Source organism: Mauremys mutica, chromosome 1 (assembly GCF_020497125.1).
Source record: "Mauremys mutica isolate MM-2020 ecotype Southern chromosome 1, ASM2049712v1, whole genome shotgun sequence".
NCBI lineage: Eukaryota > Metazoa > Chordata > Testudines > Geoemydidae > Mauremys > Mauremys mutica.
In genome coordinates, this window is record NC_059072.1 from 247,718,622 (window position 1) to 247,736,406 (window position 17,785).

At 44.9% G+C, this 17,785-nt stretch overlaps 1 protein-coding gene across 11 annotated transcripts in view; it reads left to right on the top strand.

Annotated features, from left to right (window-relative positions):
- MAP4K4 (mitogen-activated protein kinase kinase kinase kinase 4) overlaps positions 1-17,785 on the top strand; it is a 236,973-nt gene that overhangs the window by 95,497 nt on the left and 123,691 nt on the right. For all 11 annotated transcript variants that reach the window (XM_045006210.1, XM_045006202.1, XM_045006185.1 and 8 more), the window contains exon 3: positions 14,029-14,085. In XM_045006210.1, the coding sequence (XP_044862145.1) occupies positions 14,029-14,085 (57 nt within the window). The remainder of the gene's footprint in view (positions 1-14,028; positions 14,086-17,785) is intronic.

Sequence of the window (17,785 nt, forward strand, 5' to 3'; positions counted from 1 at the left end):
AGTCACCCATAAACAGCTTTGTGTCCACATGAGCTATCTCCAAACACTCCTACAGTATATTTTCAGATCTCAGAAACTCTTTCTGCATTGTCAGCACTAGAATCTGACTCAGAACTCCAGCCTGCACAAATAACCTTTTCTTTGCCAGACTTGTAAACAACAAAATCTTACCTTGGAAGACTCCAATTCCATAATTTACTTAGACAAAAAAGGGGGTGGGAGAAAGGGTAAACTCAACACAATTCTGGTTATGATGCTATCTGACTATCATTTGGGTTGGATCACAAAAGCTTGATTCCACCAAATTTTCTACATAAAACGACTGTATAACATGAAAGCTATTGTGCAATGTTTAGACTGCTGTTCTTTTTGTTGGATTCCTTTGTAATCGGTAAGTAAATTACCCCGTGTACTTTGATTACTTTTTGCCATATGCTCGAGAACGTGCTAGGTGCTTCACAAAAACAAGACCATACATGCTACGGGCCCAAAGAGCATGCAATCCAAATTACGGTAGATTATGAGGATCATAAACAATATAGTTAATCTACATTATACTTGAATCATAAGTGATATTTTCCCCCCAAGTACGATTAGGATACCTTGTGTGTGCAACTTTGTTCTTAAAATAGGTCTGTTAGTGTCCCTGCTCCAACTGGTCTGAAGAGGGATTTCCAGCAGCCTGTTTTAATTCTGAATATTGCAGCATGTAAGCCCCCCCCCTTAGCTGGCTAGTCTGAATGACAAAACATGGAGTGTTTGGAGGCTGCTTTTCTCCCTTCCCCCTCTTTCCCTCTTTTTGAGGGAGAACTTGGATGGGTTGTGAAGGTTTGTGCTTTTCCAAAATAGCTGTGTGAAAGAACTCCGTCTGTTGGTGGTATTCAGAACTAAAAATGGATAGTCATTTCATTAACCCTGTCAGTGCCTTCAGTATTGGTTACAGCTCGGTACTGCAGAACTCTGTTGTGATTTCTTCTTCTTCTTCTTCTTCTTTTTTTTTTGTCTTCTAGTCTCAAAGCATTATAGCTGTACACGTACAAGTGTGTCAGCAGCAGCAGCTGATGGCGTTGAAAGGGTTAGCCCAATAATGGTTAATTGTCAATCTTCAAACTCACTGTTTCTCAAACTGGGGTCACTGCTTGTGTAGGGAAAGCCCCTGGTGGGCCGGGCCGGTTTGTTTACCTGCCCCATCCGCAGGTCCAGCCGATCGTGGCTCCCACTGGCTGCGGTTCGCTGCTCCAGGCCAATGGGAGCTGCTGGAAGTGGCGCAGGCTGAGGGACTTACTGGCCGCTGCTTCCAGCAGCCCCCATTGGCCTGCAGCGGGGAACCTCGGCCAGTGGGAGCTGCAATCAGCCGGACCTGCGGACGGGGCAGGTAAACAAACCGGCCTGGCCTGCCAGGGGCTTTCCCTGCACAAGCTGTGACCCCAGTTTGAGAAACACTGTTCAAACTCTTGGACGGTCATGTATGCTTTCGCTGCCTGCCTAATGCCAGCCAGTGATGGATACTTTCACTTGCTGTGCTTTCAAGGATCGGTTGCAGCATTCTGATCACAACACTGTTTTGTTTTTCCCCTTTGCTGTTGTACATGCATGTTGGTGGTGTTTAAAGCCATATAGCTGCCATGCTCTCTGATTTGAATTCTGTTACCTTGTCTGGTGTCAGTCCAGCAGCTGTAACCGTTGCCTTCTTGACAGTAGAACAAATAAACCAAGGTTTGTGTGCACATATGCTCACTTTCCCCCTCTCATTGTTTAAGAAAAAGATCTTTTTCCTTTGGCCAAGGAACTTTGGCACTGGAGTGTCCCAGGAGAACTCAACACTTCTCAAAACAGCCCTGTGTATGTGAATGTATCTATTGGGTTTAACTGCAGTTCTGTTTTGCTTTTTTCTGCACTTTATACTTGGTGCTTAAATCTAATGCTTTTGTCCTAAGCTGGGTTGAGCCTGGCTTGCATGCCATCCACGCCTATGCCTTGGAAACAGTATGTACATGTTGATGCCCCATACCAGCATTAGTCTGAAGCTAGTATCATGTTCTTCAGAATCTTTTTTTGTGTGTTTGTTTTTGTTTTTTAAGGTAAATCTGCAGCTGTTATGGTTGCAAAGAAAATATCAAAAATATGAGTTTAGTGTAACCTCAGCGCAAATGTTTGAGTCTGCAGACAGCCTGAAACAAAAGATGTTAACTGCTCCATTTATCTGAGGGAGGAGTAAACTTGCATGTCCGGTGGTGGTGGTGGTGATGATGTAAATGTCAATGTTGTTTCATTCTTTTAAAAAACAAAAACAGAGAGGGTGACAGATCTGCCACAAGTGGACAGTGATTGGGAGATACCACCATTTACTTTTTTCCTGAACCAAGAAGGGGCCAAGTGCAAGGAGTCTGGTGGAGCTCTTGGGTATATTCAAGCCCCACCAAAGGGAGCCAAGCTCAAAGAGCTCAGGGAGCCGCATGATCATATTTTAAATACCTACACAAACTACTCTGAGCAGCACCTCATTCTGGCGAGTCACGTGGGCAGATCTTACTTCCTGGGCAGAGCTTGGAGAAGTGCCCTTCACCCTTTTCCGAGTGAGGACATTCTGAACTAGCTGGGTGGATTCAACCTTTCTTTGCTGCGAGGTAGATACGTTCAGTACAGCATGATTCTCACTAAGTTTTAGAAAAAGACCTTTAAATTTAGTCCTGTCTGCACTGTTTGATTCAGTTAAGTTCCCATGTCACTTCTTGTTGGAGTAGCAGTTTGCCCTGGTGTCCTTGGCTATGTTTCCCTGTTCTCCATGACCACACTGTGTCAGACTGGCTACAGCCATCATCCCAGAAGTATCTTCATTTCCATAGTGGTGGTCTGCAAAGATTAGTAAAGTGCTTTGGGATGAAAAAGGGCACTGTAATAGTCCGCGGTTGGGGCCGTGCCCTCTCAGGGGCCGTCGGGAGCCAGGCCGCCTCACTACACGGCCCAAATCAGTCTCCGGGTTCTGAAGGTCTTGGGGTTCTGCCCCTCAAGCAGGGGCTGAACAGAAGGCACACGATTAATGCAATGAGTCCCAGCCCTCAGTCAGGGCGGGACAGCAGACACTAGGGCTAGGCTCAGATCCTTCCCGCAGGCTGAGCACCCATAAAGTCAATAAGCCACGGCCCTCATTCAGGGCGGGGCAGCGAACCAGTTCTAAGCTCCGGTCCTGGCAGCCGGAGCTGAGCGGTTACAAAGTCAGTAAGCCCTAAGCCCTAGCTCCGGGCGGGGCAGCACACAAGAGTCCAGGGAGCTCAGATCCCCCTGCAGGCTGAGCAGTAACAAAGTTAACAGGCTAAGCCCAGGCCCTCAATCAGGGCGGGGCACCAAACACAGCAGTTCTAGGCTCAGCTCCTTACCGCAGGAGCTGAGCAACAATAATAGTTCAGGGCTCAGGTCCTTGCATCAGGAGCTGAGCAACAATAGTCAGTAAGACCCAGCCCTAGGTCAGGGTGGGGCAACAAACAATAGTTCCAGGGGCTCAGGTCCTTGTCCCAGGAGCTGAGCTATGGCAATAGTTCCGGAAGCCCAAGCCCTTAGTCAGGGCGGGTAATAAACAATAGTTCAAGGCTCAGGTCCTTATAGCAGGAGCTGAGCTACCACACTACTTCAGGGAGCCCAGGCCCTTAGTCAGGGCGGGGCAACACACAAGAGTCCAGGGGGGCTCAGGTCCTTGCAGCAGGAGCTGAGCACTAACAAAGTCAGGAAGCCCAGGCCCTTAGTCAGGGCGGGGCAGCAACACAGCCGTTCTAGGCTCAGGTCCTTACAGCAGGGCTGAGCAGCAATGATAGTTCAGGGCTCAGGTCCTTGTATCAGGAGCTGAGCAGCAATGAGAGTTCAGGGCTCAGGTCCTTGTATCAGGAGCTGAGCAGTAATATCAGTCCAGGGCTCAGGTCCTTGTCTCAGGAGCTGAACCACAGCAACAAGTCAGGAAGCCCAGACCCTTAGTCAGGGCGGGCAATAAACCATAGTTCAAGGCCCAGGTAAGTGCAGGCTTCTCTGCCTGAGTGCTGGCAGGAGGGGGAGTCTGCCACCCGTGCGTGGGGTGGCAGGGGGGGACACAGGTCCACCCACTCCTCTGTGTCCCAGCCCGGGGCCCTAACAGCGGCGTGGATCCGCTGCAGTCAGTGGGGATCCTGGCCGCAACACACTGACATGGGCACATCAGTGCCCTCAGCCGGACAGGGGTCGGCTACCCCCGGGCTATACTCCATCTCCCCCTCCATGGGTACCTGCTTCTCGCTGGGCTCTGCAGCGGGGTCCCACACCATGGGCTCCTCGGCGTGCTGAGGGCTCTCTAGGTCGGGCTGCTCCTCCGGACTCGGGCAGCTCCTCGGGGTACCGGGCTCGGGGCAGGCTCGGCCAGTCCACCTCAGGGTACCTGGTTCGAGGGAGGCTTGGTCGGTCCACGTCTGGGTACCTGGCTCGAGGGAGGCTCTGTCCGTCCGCGTCAGGGTACCTGGCTCGGGGCAGGCTCGGTCCGGCAGGAGCCCGAACAGGAGCGTCCGTCCCCTCCGGCCGCTGGGCTCCAACTGAGTGTTGAGGCCGGGCTTTTATACTTCCTGTCCCGCCCCTTGACTTCCGGGGGGCGGGAACAGGCGGCGGTGGCTCCGCCCACTGAGGTGGCTGTTCCGGTTCCTGCCTCTCAGGGGCCGTCGGGAGCCAGGCCGCCTCACTACATGCACATAGGCATCAAACACAATGATACTTACGGGGCCCTAAATGGCTGTAGCCACGTTATTCTGAATGTTTTTTCATTCTGATCTAAATGCTGCTTCTGTGGTTCTTCATCCTGTTTATAGGCCTGTCCTTAATTATAGTTGCCTGCAATAGATTGCAGTGTGTAAAGAGACTTCTACAGGGCGCCAGCAGGAATGAATCAGTGTTAGAAGTAGAGAATTTAATAAATGGTTAAATCTTAAAGATATGGTGAAGGACTTATTTGAATATGCGAGCAGGGAGTGGCATGGAGGGAGGTGAATTTTCTGCTGGGAGCTGTGGCCAGCACTCTCTGAGGAAGCTAATAGGGCACTGAGCCAAGTGTGCATATGTGGGAGGTGAGAGAATTCCCTTACCATTATTTTATTCCAGTTTTTTCAGTCCTGACCCTATCGGATGATCTAGGTACACTTTTAAAAATGTAAAAGCACAAATAATAGTAGAGTGTTTCTAAAAAACAGTTAGGGGTCGGGTGGGGCACCTTCTCTGAGAGGACAGTAAGGTGGGGGGAGGGGGAGCATGGACCTGCCCCTAGTAAAATCCCAGGAAAGTGGGAGAGACAGTATCGCCTGAAGGTCACTACATCTAGGCTTTAGTGGATAAAGGGAGGAGGTGAAATCCAGATCTGGGGGCTCCTCACTGAGACTATTTGCTGCCAGCCTTCCCCATTGAAATCAGTGGGCTGGTTGCTCAGGGGCATCAGTTGATTATGATGTCATGGGGGGAAGGGGAGGAGGGAAAGAAGGTGTTACAGTACATCCTGATCAGAATGCCCCCTTAAGGCATATTACGCAGTGCAGCAGCCACTCAGCCTCAATTTCCCCACTGCTCTTCCCACCCTTCATTGTCTTCTGGGTTGCCCTCTGGCTCCACCACTTACAGTTCCGCTCCTTCGGAGGCACTCTGAAAGTGCAGAACCAGCCTGAAGCAAAGTAAACATAAATGCTGCCCTCTCTTCCAAGAGATCAGCTAGGCACCAGGCTTTCCAGTCCCTGGCCCTAGCCAGCCTTTTCCCCAACAGTGAGAGGTCTGCATCTGCTCTCCTTGGCTGTTCCCTTCCAGCTGAGCAGGACTTTTCTTTGTAAGTCTCTCTCTGGAGCCTTAAGTTTGGCTACTTGGGCCTTTAGTAGCCCATTAACCCCTTCCTGCCTCTTGTAGTGGCTCGTGTGCCCCAGTCACATGAGATTTCTAAAGTTGGCAGGACCCCAAACACGTAAATAGAACAAAACCGACATGTTAAACTGCATTCAGAATTCAGCTGGCGGCCAGTGCCGCTCACAGAATACAGGTGTTCCTTCTGGGAAGGGGCATTCTGATCTAGCCGCAGATAGTTTGAAGGTGTAGGACCATGCAAAATGTGTTGCAGTTTCGCCGCGCATGTTGCTGATGATCCTAACATTCATCAGCCCTTTCTGTTTGGCAGAGAGGGATTCTTCAAACTCCACCTGCTAGTGATGTATATTTTTGCTGCTCTTGAGTTGCTGAATATAGAGCCTTAAAGCACACATGACTGCCTGTGTGTTCTCACTCCTCAGCATTTTAGCTTGACAGTGCTGGGGAGAAATGTGCCCAGCACTGTCTCAGTGTGCAGCCACTAGATCCCTCACCCCTTTTTCCCCACTACTGTCCTTTTTCCCCAATCCCAGGGTCACCTACCTACGTGCTGCTTTCCCAGTAAAATGAAGTTGACGTCAGTCTCAGTTTTCATTCCTGACTCCTGCTGGGCAAGTCGACTCTGCAGGAACAGCAAAGATATGGACACAAAAGCCGCTGAGGACGAATACAAGAAACAACTTTCCGGGATGGTGCCTCTGCCAGAACCTGGGTTCAGGATTCTAGTTCTCTCCTAGCAGTAGATGACATCAATAAAGATTCTGTTTGGTGACTTGTGAGAGGCAGTGTGGTCTGGTGGATAGGGCACTGCCTTAGGAGTCAGGAGACTGGGGATCTATTCCCAGCTCTTCTACTGATCTACTGTGACACCTTTGGAAAGTTGCTTCCTCTGTTTCCCGCCTTGTCTATTTAGATAGTGAGCTCTTCATGTCAGCTGCTTCTCTCTCTCTCTCTGTGAGTACAGTGCCTAGCGCAATGGAGATACTAGTGTAATACAAACAATAACACTAAATTGTAGCACAGAGCTGCTTTCCATACTGTGCGTCAGATGGTGAAGGTGTCATAGGAAACATGGGACTATGAGGATAGCTTTATACGGTCAGTCTGCCTTTCAGATGAGGCATGGCATGATACACAAGGACGCTATCATCATGTTTCCCTAGTACAGCAGATTGGATCAGTAATTTCTAAAGCAAGGTAAAGAATAGGTGTACATCGGTGCTCTGAGGCTTTTAGATGTCAAGAGTTAATGGCACAACACAGAATCCTGCCCTGTCCTTATGCCTATACTTTATTTTTTCATTCCTTTTGTTTATTTAATATTGGCTTTTAAATACAGCTGGCAGAAGAAAACAAATATAGCTCACAAAAGAGAACTCCGGTTTAGGCTTTTTTTTCTGTTTCTCTACTTAATTGAATGATTTGTATGGATCTGAAGTAATTTGCTAGGCGTTAGTACTAGCATTGTTTGCTAATTTTTGAGAGAACTTTCATGCTGTCTTAATCTGTAAAATGGGGATAATCCTTACTGCATAGCTGGTGTTAGGAGGGCTAATTAGTTCCTTTGTAAAGTACTGTACAAATCCTTAACAGTAATACTGTTTTAACTAGAAATGCAACTTCTTGTTCTTCTTGCTCATGACCATTTCATTTTTTCTACGCATGAGGTTTATTTAATTTTTTCCTAATCTCTCTCTTCCCTTGCCAGTTACATTTACTTTGACCTGCCCTTGGCTTTGCTTTTATTTTTTTGCACGGGAAGATTCGATGCGGCTCCTTGGAGTTCTTTGTGTGTTCAGTGAGTAAGGTTTAAGGTACTCAGCATGAGGTTGGCTACCTGAGAGCTATCTGTGGTGGTGAGTGGCAGGGGAGTTGAATTGGAAACATAAATTGAAATAATACAATCGCATTGCCTGAAGGCATCGACCATTATAATACTGTAGAGTGATACTCTAGTATTGCAGTAGTGCATATTGCCCAAGGCTGTTAGGACTCTGTATATCAGAATCTACTAAATAAGAAACATAATGGAAAAACTAATTGGCACAAGGGCACAGCTTTAGGGAAGCAATCCAGTAAAATGAGATCACAATGTTCACTTTATAGTGTGTTTAGATATTGTCTATTGCTTATGCATATCTTGTAGCAGTTAAACACTGAACTATCAGTATGTTTTCTGTTAAATCTCTTTTCTCCTCACCCTATAGCTATCTCCATAATGGAAGGTAGGTTAGGTCTTCTCAGAAGCTAATGACACCTGGTGCACAAGACAATCCAGCCCTGTGAGTTATGAGCAGTGCGGGCTGCCTTCACCTGTAATTAGTAGCATCACCTCATATTGCGTGTTCTTGCCACTTGGCTGGGGAGCAGAATTCCAGGAACAGTCTCCCTAAAGGCACAGCAATATGTTGGGTAATGAATGCAGCTTACTTGATGTACATATACTGGGTAACTTAGCTGTGTGTGGTGAGAGGGGAGAAGGAGATGCAATGTACATGTTTTGCCTGGCTTGAAGATTTTAGGTAGGGCTGGAATTTATAGCATTATGCGTATCCTGGCAACTTATTAACGATGGCATATTTGATTTTTTTTTCTCAAGTATGTATATCTTAACTTCACAGAGATGAGAAATAAAGTGCAGGCTGCTTTGATGCTCTGTTGGGAACATGCTTAGCATCATGTTGATCCAGTTAAATGTTGCTGTACGCTTCACTTTCCATGAAGCATATGTGATCAGAACACAATTTTTTATCCTGAATCTTGAAATATATACGAACTTTCTGACCACAACATAGGGTGACTAGATTTTATTGGGACAGTCCTGATTTTTGGATCTTTTTCTTATATAGGCTCCTATTACCCCCCACCTCCTGTTCCGATTTTTCACACTTGCTGTCTGGTCACCCTACCACAACATAAGAAAAAAATACAGCTAAATTAAGACTTAATTAAGGTAAAACTCCATTGACCTGCTCATCCCGGCTCTGCATTAGGCCCTGAATGGCTGATTTAAAAATAAAACTGGAGTAGTTCTCTTTTAAAAAAAGAAATGCTTGCATTCCTTTTTGGGGAGGAGAAACAACTGCTTTAAAATAAATAAATGAAAGCAAGAAGACAGGAGTAGGTGCATCAAAAACAGCAATCAGTAAGGGGTGTGGAACTGGGAGAGTTCAATCGGTGAGCTAAATTGAATGAAATTGTATGTAGGACTTTATCATTAAGGTTCACCCACAGAAAACCTACAGCTGTGATTTTGTAACCTCTTGGAGGCTCTGTTAGCTTAACTGCTTACAGTTAACATTGTTAAGTATATGTCCCTATGCCTGAGTTTACGGGGTGAATATGCCATCTTCACCCCATATGTTGCGTTCATGCCGAGTTCTTGGCTTTAATGTTTTAGTACACCTCTACCTTGATATAACGCTGTCCTCGGGAGCCAAAAAATCTTACCGCATTATAGGTGAAACCGTGTTATATTAAACTTGGTTTGATCCGTTGGAGTGCGCAGCCCCCCCTCTCCCCCGGAGCGCTGTTTTACCGCGTTACATCCAAATTCGTGTTATAACGGGTGGTGTTATAACGGGATAGAGGTGTACAACATTCTGGGCAATTATCCCATACGTGTTGGTGTCTATAGGAACTTTTAAGGAGTCTCTCCCATTTCCATCTAAGAGAGCCAGTAGTAGTTATAGTATTGATAGTGTTTGCAGTCTCACAGAGTTATTCAGGTACCTAGACAATAGTTATGATCCCTTTTACGTAATCCTGAGGACATTCTGCACCAAAAAAATTAACAATTCTGCACACAGCATTGCAGAATTGTAACAGTTTTATTTGTCAATAAATAAATGCAGACACTCCATCATGGCATTGGGGAGCATAGGCCACTGGCTGTATGAAGGTGGGAGATCACCCTGAAGCCTCCACAACCCTTGGACACAGACTCAGTGGTGAGGCTGCATCTGACCCTGACACAGCACAAGGCCTGGGCTTGCCCCAGAAACACCCTGAGGCCATGCCCTCTGTGCCAGATGCACCAGGTGTGGGGCAGGCAGGCTCAACCAGGCAGGATCCAAATATGGAGGGGCTCAGTGTCGGGGGATCCAGGTGTGGAGTGAGAGGATTCTGTGTGGAACATTCTGGGTGCAGGCAGCTCAGTGGGGGGTTTAGGTGTGGGGGGATCTGGATGCACAGAGGCTCATTGTGGGTATTCCACATGCAGGGGCAGTGGGACTCTGCAGGAGCTTCCAGGTGAAAGTGGTTGGGGCTCAGCGGAGGGGTCTGAGTGTGGGGGTCTCATCAGGGAGGTCTGGTGGAGTGGGGCTTGGTGGGGTGGGGGTCTGGGTGCAGCTAGTTGGGGGTTAATGGTGTGGGGGTCTGGATGTGGGGGCTCAGGCTAGTCAGGATGGGGCTTTGAGTGCAGGGAGCTCAGTGAGGGGTGGTCTGGGTGCAGGGGTGGGGGTCCAGAGGCAGGGAGGCTCCATATGCAGGGATTGAGGTTCAGTGGGGTGTGGTTCGGGTATGGAGGGCTAGGGGGATTCTGGGTGAGCGTGAGCCAGGGGTGTCTGGGCATGGGAGGTCCAGATGCATGGGGGTTGGGTGGATGGAGGAGGAGCTCCCTATACAGTGACCCCTCTCCCTGCAGCTGAGGAGTGATGGAGGCAGGAAGCAGAGGAGGTTGCTCAGCTTCCTGCTGCTGGGGGAGGTTTCTGGTTGTGGGTAGGCTGGTCACCCCCACATACCACCCAACAGACAGAGGATGTTGGTTACAGTGGCAGTCGTTAAGGGGCTCTTTGGTGCACAGCAAAATAGCCATTTGTCTAACAGGAACCAAACTACGCGTCATTGGGCAGCTTGCAGGGATGGTGCCACGGTTATTTACTGTGTGCAGTGTGGAGACAAACCGTGGGTTTTGGCAGCTGTATGTGTAACAGGTTACATGCATGCTAAAGAGCTGCTGTATGGACGAAGCCTTAATCCAGAGTCATTAGGTGTCTTTGGAATTGGGTACTATCCTGCTCATCTGAATTTCTTCCATCTTCAGATCTATAATTCTTTGATGATATAAAGTAATTTTAGAAAAGAACCTCTTCTATGAGCCTTCCCAAAACCAAACCTGGCAATGGTAATCTGAAGAGCACTTTCCAAAACAGTAGTACCTAGATACTTCCTGATGTAGCAGGTAATGTTACACCAGCATTCTAATGTTCTTATGAGTCTACGTTTTGGAAGGGAGCACTTGAGAAAGCAAAGAAGTGAACAAAAAAAGCCACGCCAGTGCCTGTGTTTTGATTTAGCGCTTGCTTTTTCCTTTAAACGTATATTGTAAAGGAAAAGAAATGCAGCTTCAAAATGCTGCTGTGGTTTTGATGCATAAATCTGTTTCATACAGAGAAATCCCATGGTATACTTTAAATACAGAGCATCTGAAGTATTCCATACTTTATGAAGAAGGTATCTGGAATGATTAACAATATTGTGAATATGACTGGGGCTTAAATTTGGCCTGGGATGCTGGGAATCCTGCATTTCCCACAGTCTGCAATTCCCCCGCTTTACAGTCCCTTAGGAGGATTATGGCAAAACAGTTCCTATCCCTTCCCTAGGATCAGTAGAGTGAAGTGTTAGTTGTAGCTGCACTTTGCCTCAGCTGCTGAGGCCTCAAGATGATAAGGAGCAACAGAGGGGCCAGCAGGATCTTTTGAAGCTGTTGGGGAAGGACAGCTTTTCCAAAAAGAACTGAGCATGATATGTGCTAGTCATCCAAAGCGGGCTAACCTCTCTGAGGAGAATGTCACCTCTTCTTGGCAAGGGCTGGGAATAATTTCAGATCTCTTTCTGGAAATGGCCAGGCCATCAGTAGCTCACGGATTTAACGCAGAAAATAAAGAAAACTTTACATGAAAATAAATGGCATCCTGTGTATCGTTTGTTACTTTCTTTATTCTTTTCCTTTCTAACTGCCCAACTTTTTGTGTACCATGTATCTTGGTATATTGTTCCTTCACTTTTCCAGAGTTTGTTTTTTCCTGCAGAGTTAATATTAACTGCTCATCTATTTTTTTTTTATTATTTTCACCCTTTTCTCTGACTCCGTTTCTTTTTCAGATCTGGCTTCTGTCCCTTCTGTTTTTAGCTTTAATGTCTTTTTCTCTCTGTACCCTCCATTTCATATTACCATTCCCCCATGCCTTCCTGGTCTCTTGGTTCTTCAACTCCATCCACAATGAAGAAGAGGGAGAGTCTGAGAGAGGAAGCACTGTTTATCTGGGTGTAATGCAACATGTATTCCTTCCCCACAGCAGGCTAAGGGAGGCAGCTGGTTGGTGAGCATTAGGGTCCAGGCCAGTGGCTCTTGTCATGATATAGGATGTTTAGACCCCTCCTGGGCTTACTGAAAGGTTTTGTCTAGATAAGGAAATGAGGTCAAAGTTAGGTCAGGGTTGGCTAACATGTATTAGCCAGCCCTGACTTAACTTTAACACCTTCCTAGACCAACTGAAAGGATGGCATGGGCCACAGAAACACACAGGCATTGTCATGTGAATACTGACTCCCTACAGCGCACGTATGTGTCTGTACTTCCATGCATTCAGATGCACTACTTCTTTTCTCATACCCAAACCAGTTCAGTGAAAAAGCGATTGCATTACTAATTTAAGGTGACAAAAATATTAAAAGAAATGCATGCAGCAAAGGAACTTTTTTGGAACAGACAGTAGCATAAGCATAGTAACTTATTTAAAGAAAGGGGTTGGAATGGTCATTGAGAGAGGAGTGGGTCAGCTCTTCGAAGTTCTAAATGAAAATGGAGGCAGAAAATCTTCCTATTACTAGAACTATTTATTTATGGCACCAGCACCATACTAGGCACTCCACTGATATGTACACCTAAGAGATGTTACCTGGCTCAAAAATGGCTAGTGGTTTTGGGGTGCTTCAACTTTGGGGTAGCAAGCTTGAGATGGTTACCAGGTCTGTATTTTCAGAAAGTCACTGAGAAAATAAGGTCTCATTCATTTGTGTCAAAGTTAGTCAAACAAAGCCGCTGGTACTTTTGAAAGTCTTGGCCATGGTTCCTCTCCTGAAAAGTTTACAAATTATGGAAAGGTAATGGTTCTAACAAGAGGCAATGTGACTGGCCAGTGTAGTCTAGCATGGGAAACTGGTAACCTCTGTGATTTGTGTTTTTAACTGTATTTATGTGAAGGGGATTGGGGGTAAGAAGAAAGTCTGAGGTCGGACAGATGATGAGACTTTGTTGGCTGGTTCAGAGAAATGTATGATAGGGTGGGCTTGAGGGAAGCAATAACAGACTGGGTTGTGAGGGTGGAGTTCTAGGTATAGGGGTCTACATGGAAGAAGTGGAGAATCGGGGGGAGGGGTGGGGCCAAGTGTGTTTTATAACATAGGATGACTAACACACTTTAGCCATCGCAGTGTAAAAACATAGGTACATCGGCGTTACTGCCAGCAAAACAAGGTGAGGTCAACCCCATGTGAAGGTATAGTGTTGGCTTCGCTAAACTACCTTGTGGAAAACACTGCAGGAGCCTCTCTCCACTAAAGATTTTACAGTGAGATAACTACTGTGTGTTTGTTTTTTACCCTGTAAACTCCCCCCCTCTTTTTATTTTATTTTATTTTAAGCAGTGAAGATAAGGTCTAAGAAAATGTCCTCTTTCAGTGGTGGTCTGACTCACATGCTTTTACACAGTATTTCTCAGAGTTCACAGCAAAATATAAAGGCAAAATACTGATGGAATCTCTGCCTTACCTAAATGTGCTCCGAAGATACCTTTTTAGAATGCACAGTATCTGGAGTAGTTTACCTTATGAACATGGCTAAAATGTCTGTTGCCTAGCTATGGGAGACTGATGTAGATTGTGTGAATTATGCTAAAGAAAATGGAAAGGAACGGTAAATGCAAATGTATTGCTTTTGTGCTTAATTATAATTTGACAATCTTGCTAATTTAAGTGTTTTAAACTAAACTCTTTGGTTAGTTATCTAAAGTATTTATCTCCTGTCTTCAGCATGAAATAATAGGAAAGATAATAGGCAAGCCAGGATGGGGGAAACCCACTGTCTGGAAATCGTGTCTTGACGGTCCTGCTCTGTGTGTGTTTAAATGATTAAATGGAATGCCGGTGCTGACTCTTCTTTCTGTTTTTCAGGGTCGGCATGTCAAAACAGGTCAACTGGCAGCCATCAAAGTCATGGACGTTACTGAGGTAAGCAAAGAAAATATTCTTTTTTTTTTAGAAATAGAAAAAAACTGAACAATAGGAATTGGTAAGTGGTTTAACTTTTTTTTTTTTTTTAATGGCAGTTCTCACGTGAGACTGATCACTTTCTGTTTGCAGGAGCTGACCTGCCATACAGTCTGCCCTTCTGTGATTTTCTGTGCTCATGAGGGACATTTACTTAAGTTGCTGCAGGTGGTCCCAAAGTATCTCAGAATCAGGAGCATCTCCTTTTCAGAAAGTTCTCAAAGGACGATGACGATACTGATTTTTAAATGTGACTTCAACCTTCTGCTTTATAGTAAAATAAGGTTATGGGGGACACATGGGGCAGGAACTTGAGGATCATAGTTCCTTCCGCTTGTACTTTTGAATACATTTTATACCCTTTTTAGGCTGAAAAGGAAGTGGGTCCAATAAAGCTCCCAGTGGCCTGAAAGCAGAAACATCTGCTAGAATGATGAGCAGATTGCTGGCAGAATTCAGCAGTGTAAAGTAGTAGTTGTAACTGACTCAGGGGGATTCACTGTGGAGCTTTAGATGGGAAAGAGGGGAAATTAACCCAGCCAAAAAAAATAAAAATGTGTCTATTTTTAAATCTGTACATATATAATAACTTTAGTTTACTCTGTTCAAAAGGAGATTAGTTTTAATTAAAAATATTTAAAACAGATCAGAATAAAGAGGATTTTTCCTGTAGATTCCACTTGTGTTGTATTTAATTCTACATGCAGTTGTCACATAGACTTCAGATTTAGAATTGGACAAAATCTTTGTGTGTGTTTCGGTAGCATTATACTGACTGAGCAGCCTCTGAAGAGCGCATCATCCAACCAAGCATCCTATTGTTCTCAACCCCATTCATCTCCTGTGGTTCTTTTTAAAAAAAAATGCATTAAAGCTCAGGGGGTGTTGTGCACAAAGCAGGGTCTTTAATCAGCAGAACGATGATGTTACAAGTAAATGTACACCTTAGACATACTCATTTGTTAAGAAGATCACTGCATGTTTTATGTTTTGACGCATGCGCACGCACACACTCCCAACTGGACATGTTACCTTGGACACAGGATCCCAGGAGGGTGGATTAGAGCCTTATGGGTAAACCATTTAAAAAAAATATATAAACCAGCAGCCAGGGATAGGTTAACTGATAGGATTTCAGTTATATCTCTGGATCTCTGTGTGATTGTATCAGATGAGACTGCTGATTTAACTTAAGCTGTTATGTCTGCCAAGAGCTAGACATGCTTTCTTCATAAAAATCAATTTTCAGCTGTAAGATTATCCAAGGCTGCCTTTGTGAAGAGGCACGGTTGTATTCACTGTAGTCGGCACGCAGGCGAAGCAGGGAATACTAGGGTGCGTTGACTTAGAGCAAGTGCTCTTTAATGGCAGATGATAGTATCAGTGCAGCAAATACTCCCAAATCAGGTTATTACAAAATTAGGGTTTCTTCCACAACCTGAATTTGATTATGCTACACACCCTAGATCTCTTTTTAGGGCATGCGTTAATAACTAACAGTGTGGATCGAAAGGTTACGTTAAACAAGGAAAACAGTAGAAAAATATTAGCCATGTACATTGCGACTGAGTTAATGTTAGGGGGAGATGCCTTAGCTATGGAATTTTCTTCTTTTTGAGCGCTTGATTTTGCAACCTTAATACTGTAGAAATACTGTTTTCACTTAACAGCACTAGACTGTTGTGGGGCTGGGGAAGAAGAAAGAGAGAAGAAATTTTGAGATACTAGCTTTGTGGAGCTTGCAAGTATCACAGGCTTCCCCAGTAGAATTTGTAAGTTCTTTGTTCCAATGTAATAGGTTTGTGGAGGTTGCAGAGGCACTGTACATTCTTCAGTGTTGGGCTAAACATCTTCCATCACTACTCCTTGCTCTGAAGACATTGGGTTTCTCATATTTAGAATCTCATACTTCTTCCATAGCTGGACGTGTGAATTCCAGAGGTTGCTGGGTTAAAGAACTGTGGGTGCATGTGTGAAAATGGAGTTTGATTGGAAGCTGTTTTACAAACTTAACTGTAGTGATTGGGATCAGTATGATTGCTGTACTACAGCTCTAGCAGTGTTAGTTTTGCTGGTAAAAGCGTTAATATTGAGCTTGTTGCTCTGCTTCAAAACCAGAACTTTTCCAGTCTGACTGGTGGCATGGATGGATATAAGTGATGATTTTGTCTATACTCTATAGAGAATATGAGACACGCAAATTGCCTCCTTTTTAATCACCTTGCTCTAATTAATGCTTTGCTGAAGATTTAAGAAGGTAAAAACATTCAAGATGCCTGACAGCAACACATAACCAAACTCGAACTTGTAAATAATAAAGGCCCAATTCTGCAAACATTCTCTGCTGCTGTGAGTTAATACTGTGTGGTGTTGCTAAGCATTTGTGGGACTGGGCCCATAACGTTTTGACCAACCAAGTGTCAATAACTTTCAATTTAAAGTGAACTTAACTTTCTGATCAGTGTAAAGTAGAGTCATATAATACCTGCTAGAGTAAATGGCAATTATGCGGCTCAAACCTTACAAAACACTGTAAAAATGTTGTTCTTGGTTCAGTGCTTATGTTGCTGTGACCTCGCTACGCCCCTGCCTCAACCAAGCTTCACAATCATCATTGGAGAGCACAGTATTAAATTGTTGGTTTAAAATTATTTAAAACTTGTACTGTATATGTATATAGTGTCTTTTCTCTGGTGGAAAATTTTTCCTTGGAACCTAACCCCCTCTATTTACATTAATTCTTATGAGGAAATTGGATTCGCTTAACATGATTTTGCATAAAGTAGGATTTTTCAGAAACATAACTACAACATGAAGCAAGGAGTTACTGTATAAAACTATGCAAGTAAATGGCTGGATAAGATACCCTGCTGATTTGTAAAGGAAAGTTGATTACTTTTATTGCTTCTCTTTTTCTTTCCCTTCCCCATGTCCTACATAAAAATGTAAGCAGCCAATGGCAGAAACATATGTCAAATCTCTTGCCTTTTGATAGTGAAAATACAGAACTGGGTTAGGAGATCTAGGTTCTCTCCCCAACTTTGCCATTGCCTTTTTGTACTACTGTAGACAAGCTGCTTATCCTCTTTTTGTGGTCTACACTACACAATTTAACAGTGGCAGACCGTAGAGTCATAGGCCTGGAAGGGACCTTGAGAAGTCACCTAGTCCAGTCCCCAGCCCCATGGCAGGACTAAGTATTATCTAGACCATCCCTGACAGGTGTTTGTCTAACCTGCTCTTAAAAATCTCCAGTGATGGAGATTCCACAACTCCCTAGGCAGTTTATTCCAGTGCTTAACAACCCTGACAGTTAGGAAGTTTTTCTTAATGTCCAATCTAAACCTCCCTTGCTGCAATTTAAGCCCATTGCTTCTTGTCCTATCCTCAGAGGTTAATAATTTTTTCCCCACTCCCTCCTCCTTGTAACAACCTTTTATATACTTGAAAACTGTTATCATGTCCCCGCTCAGTCTTCTCTTTTCCAGACTAAACAAACCCATTTTTTTCAATCTTCCCTCATAGGTTATGTTTTCTAGGCCTTTGATCATTTTTGTTGCTCTTCTCTGGACTTTCTCCAATTGGTTCACATCCTTCCTGAAATGTGGCGCCAGAACTGGACACAATACTCCAGTTGAGGCCTAATCAGTACAGAGTAGAG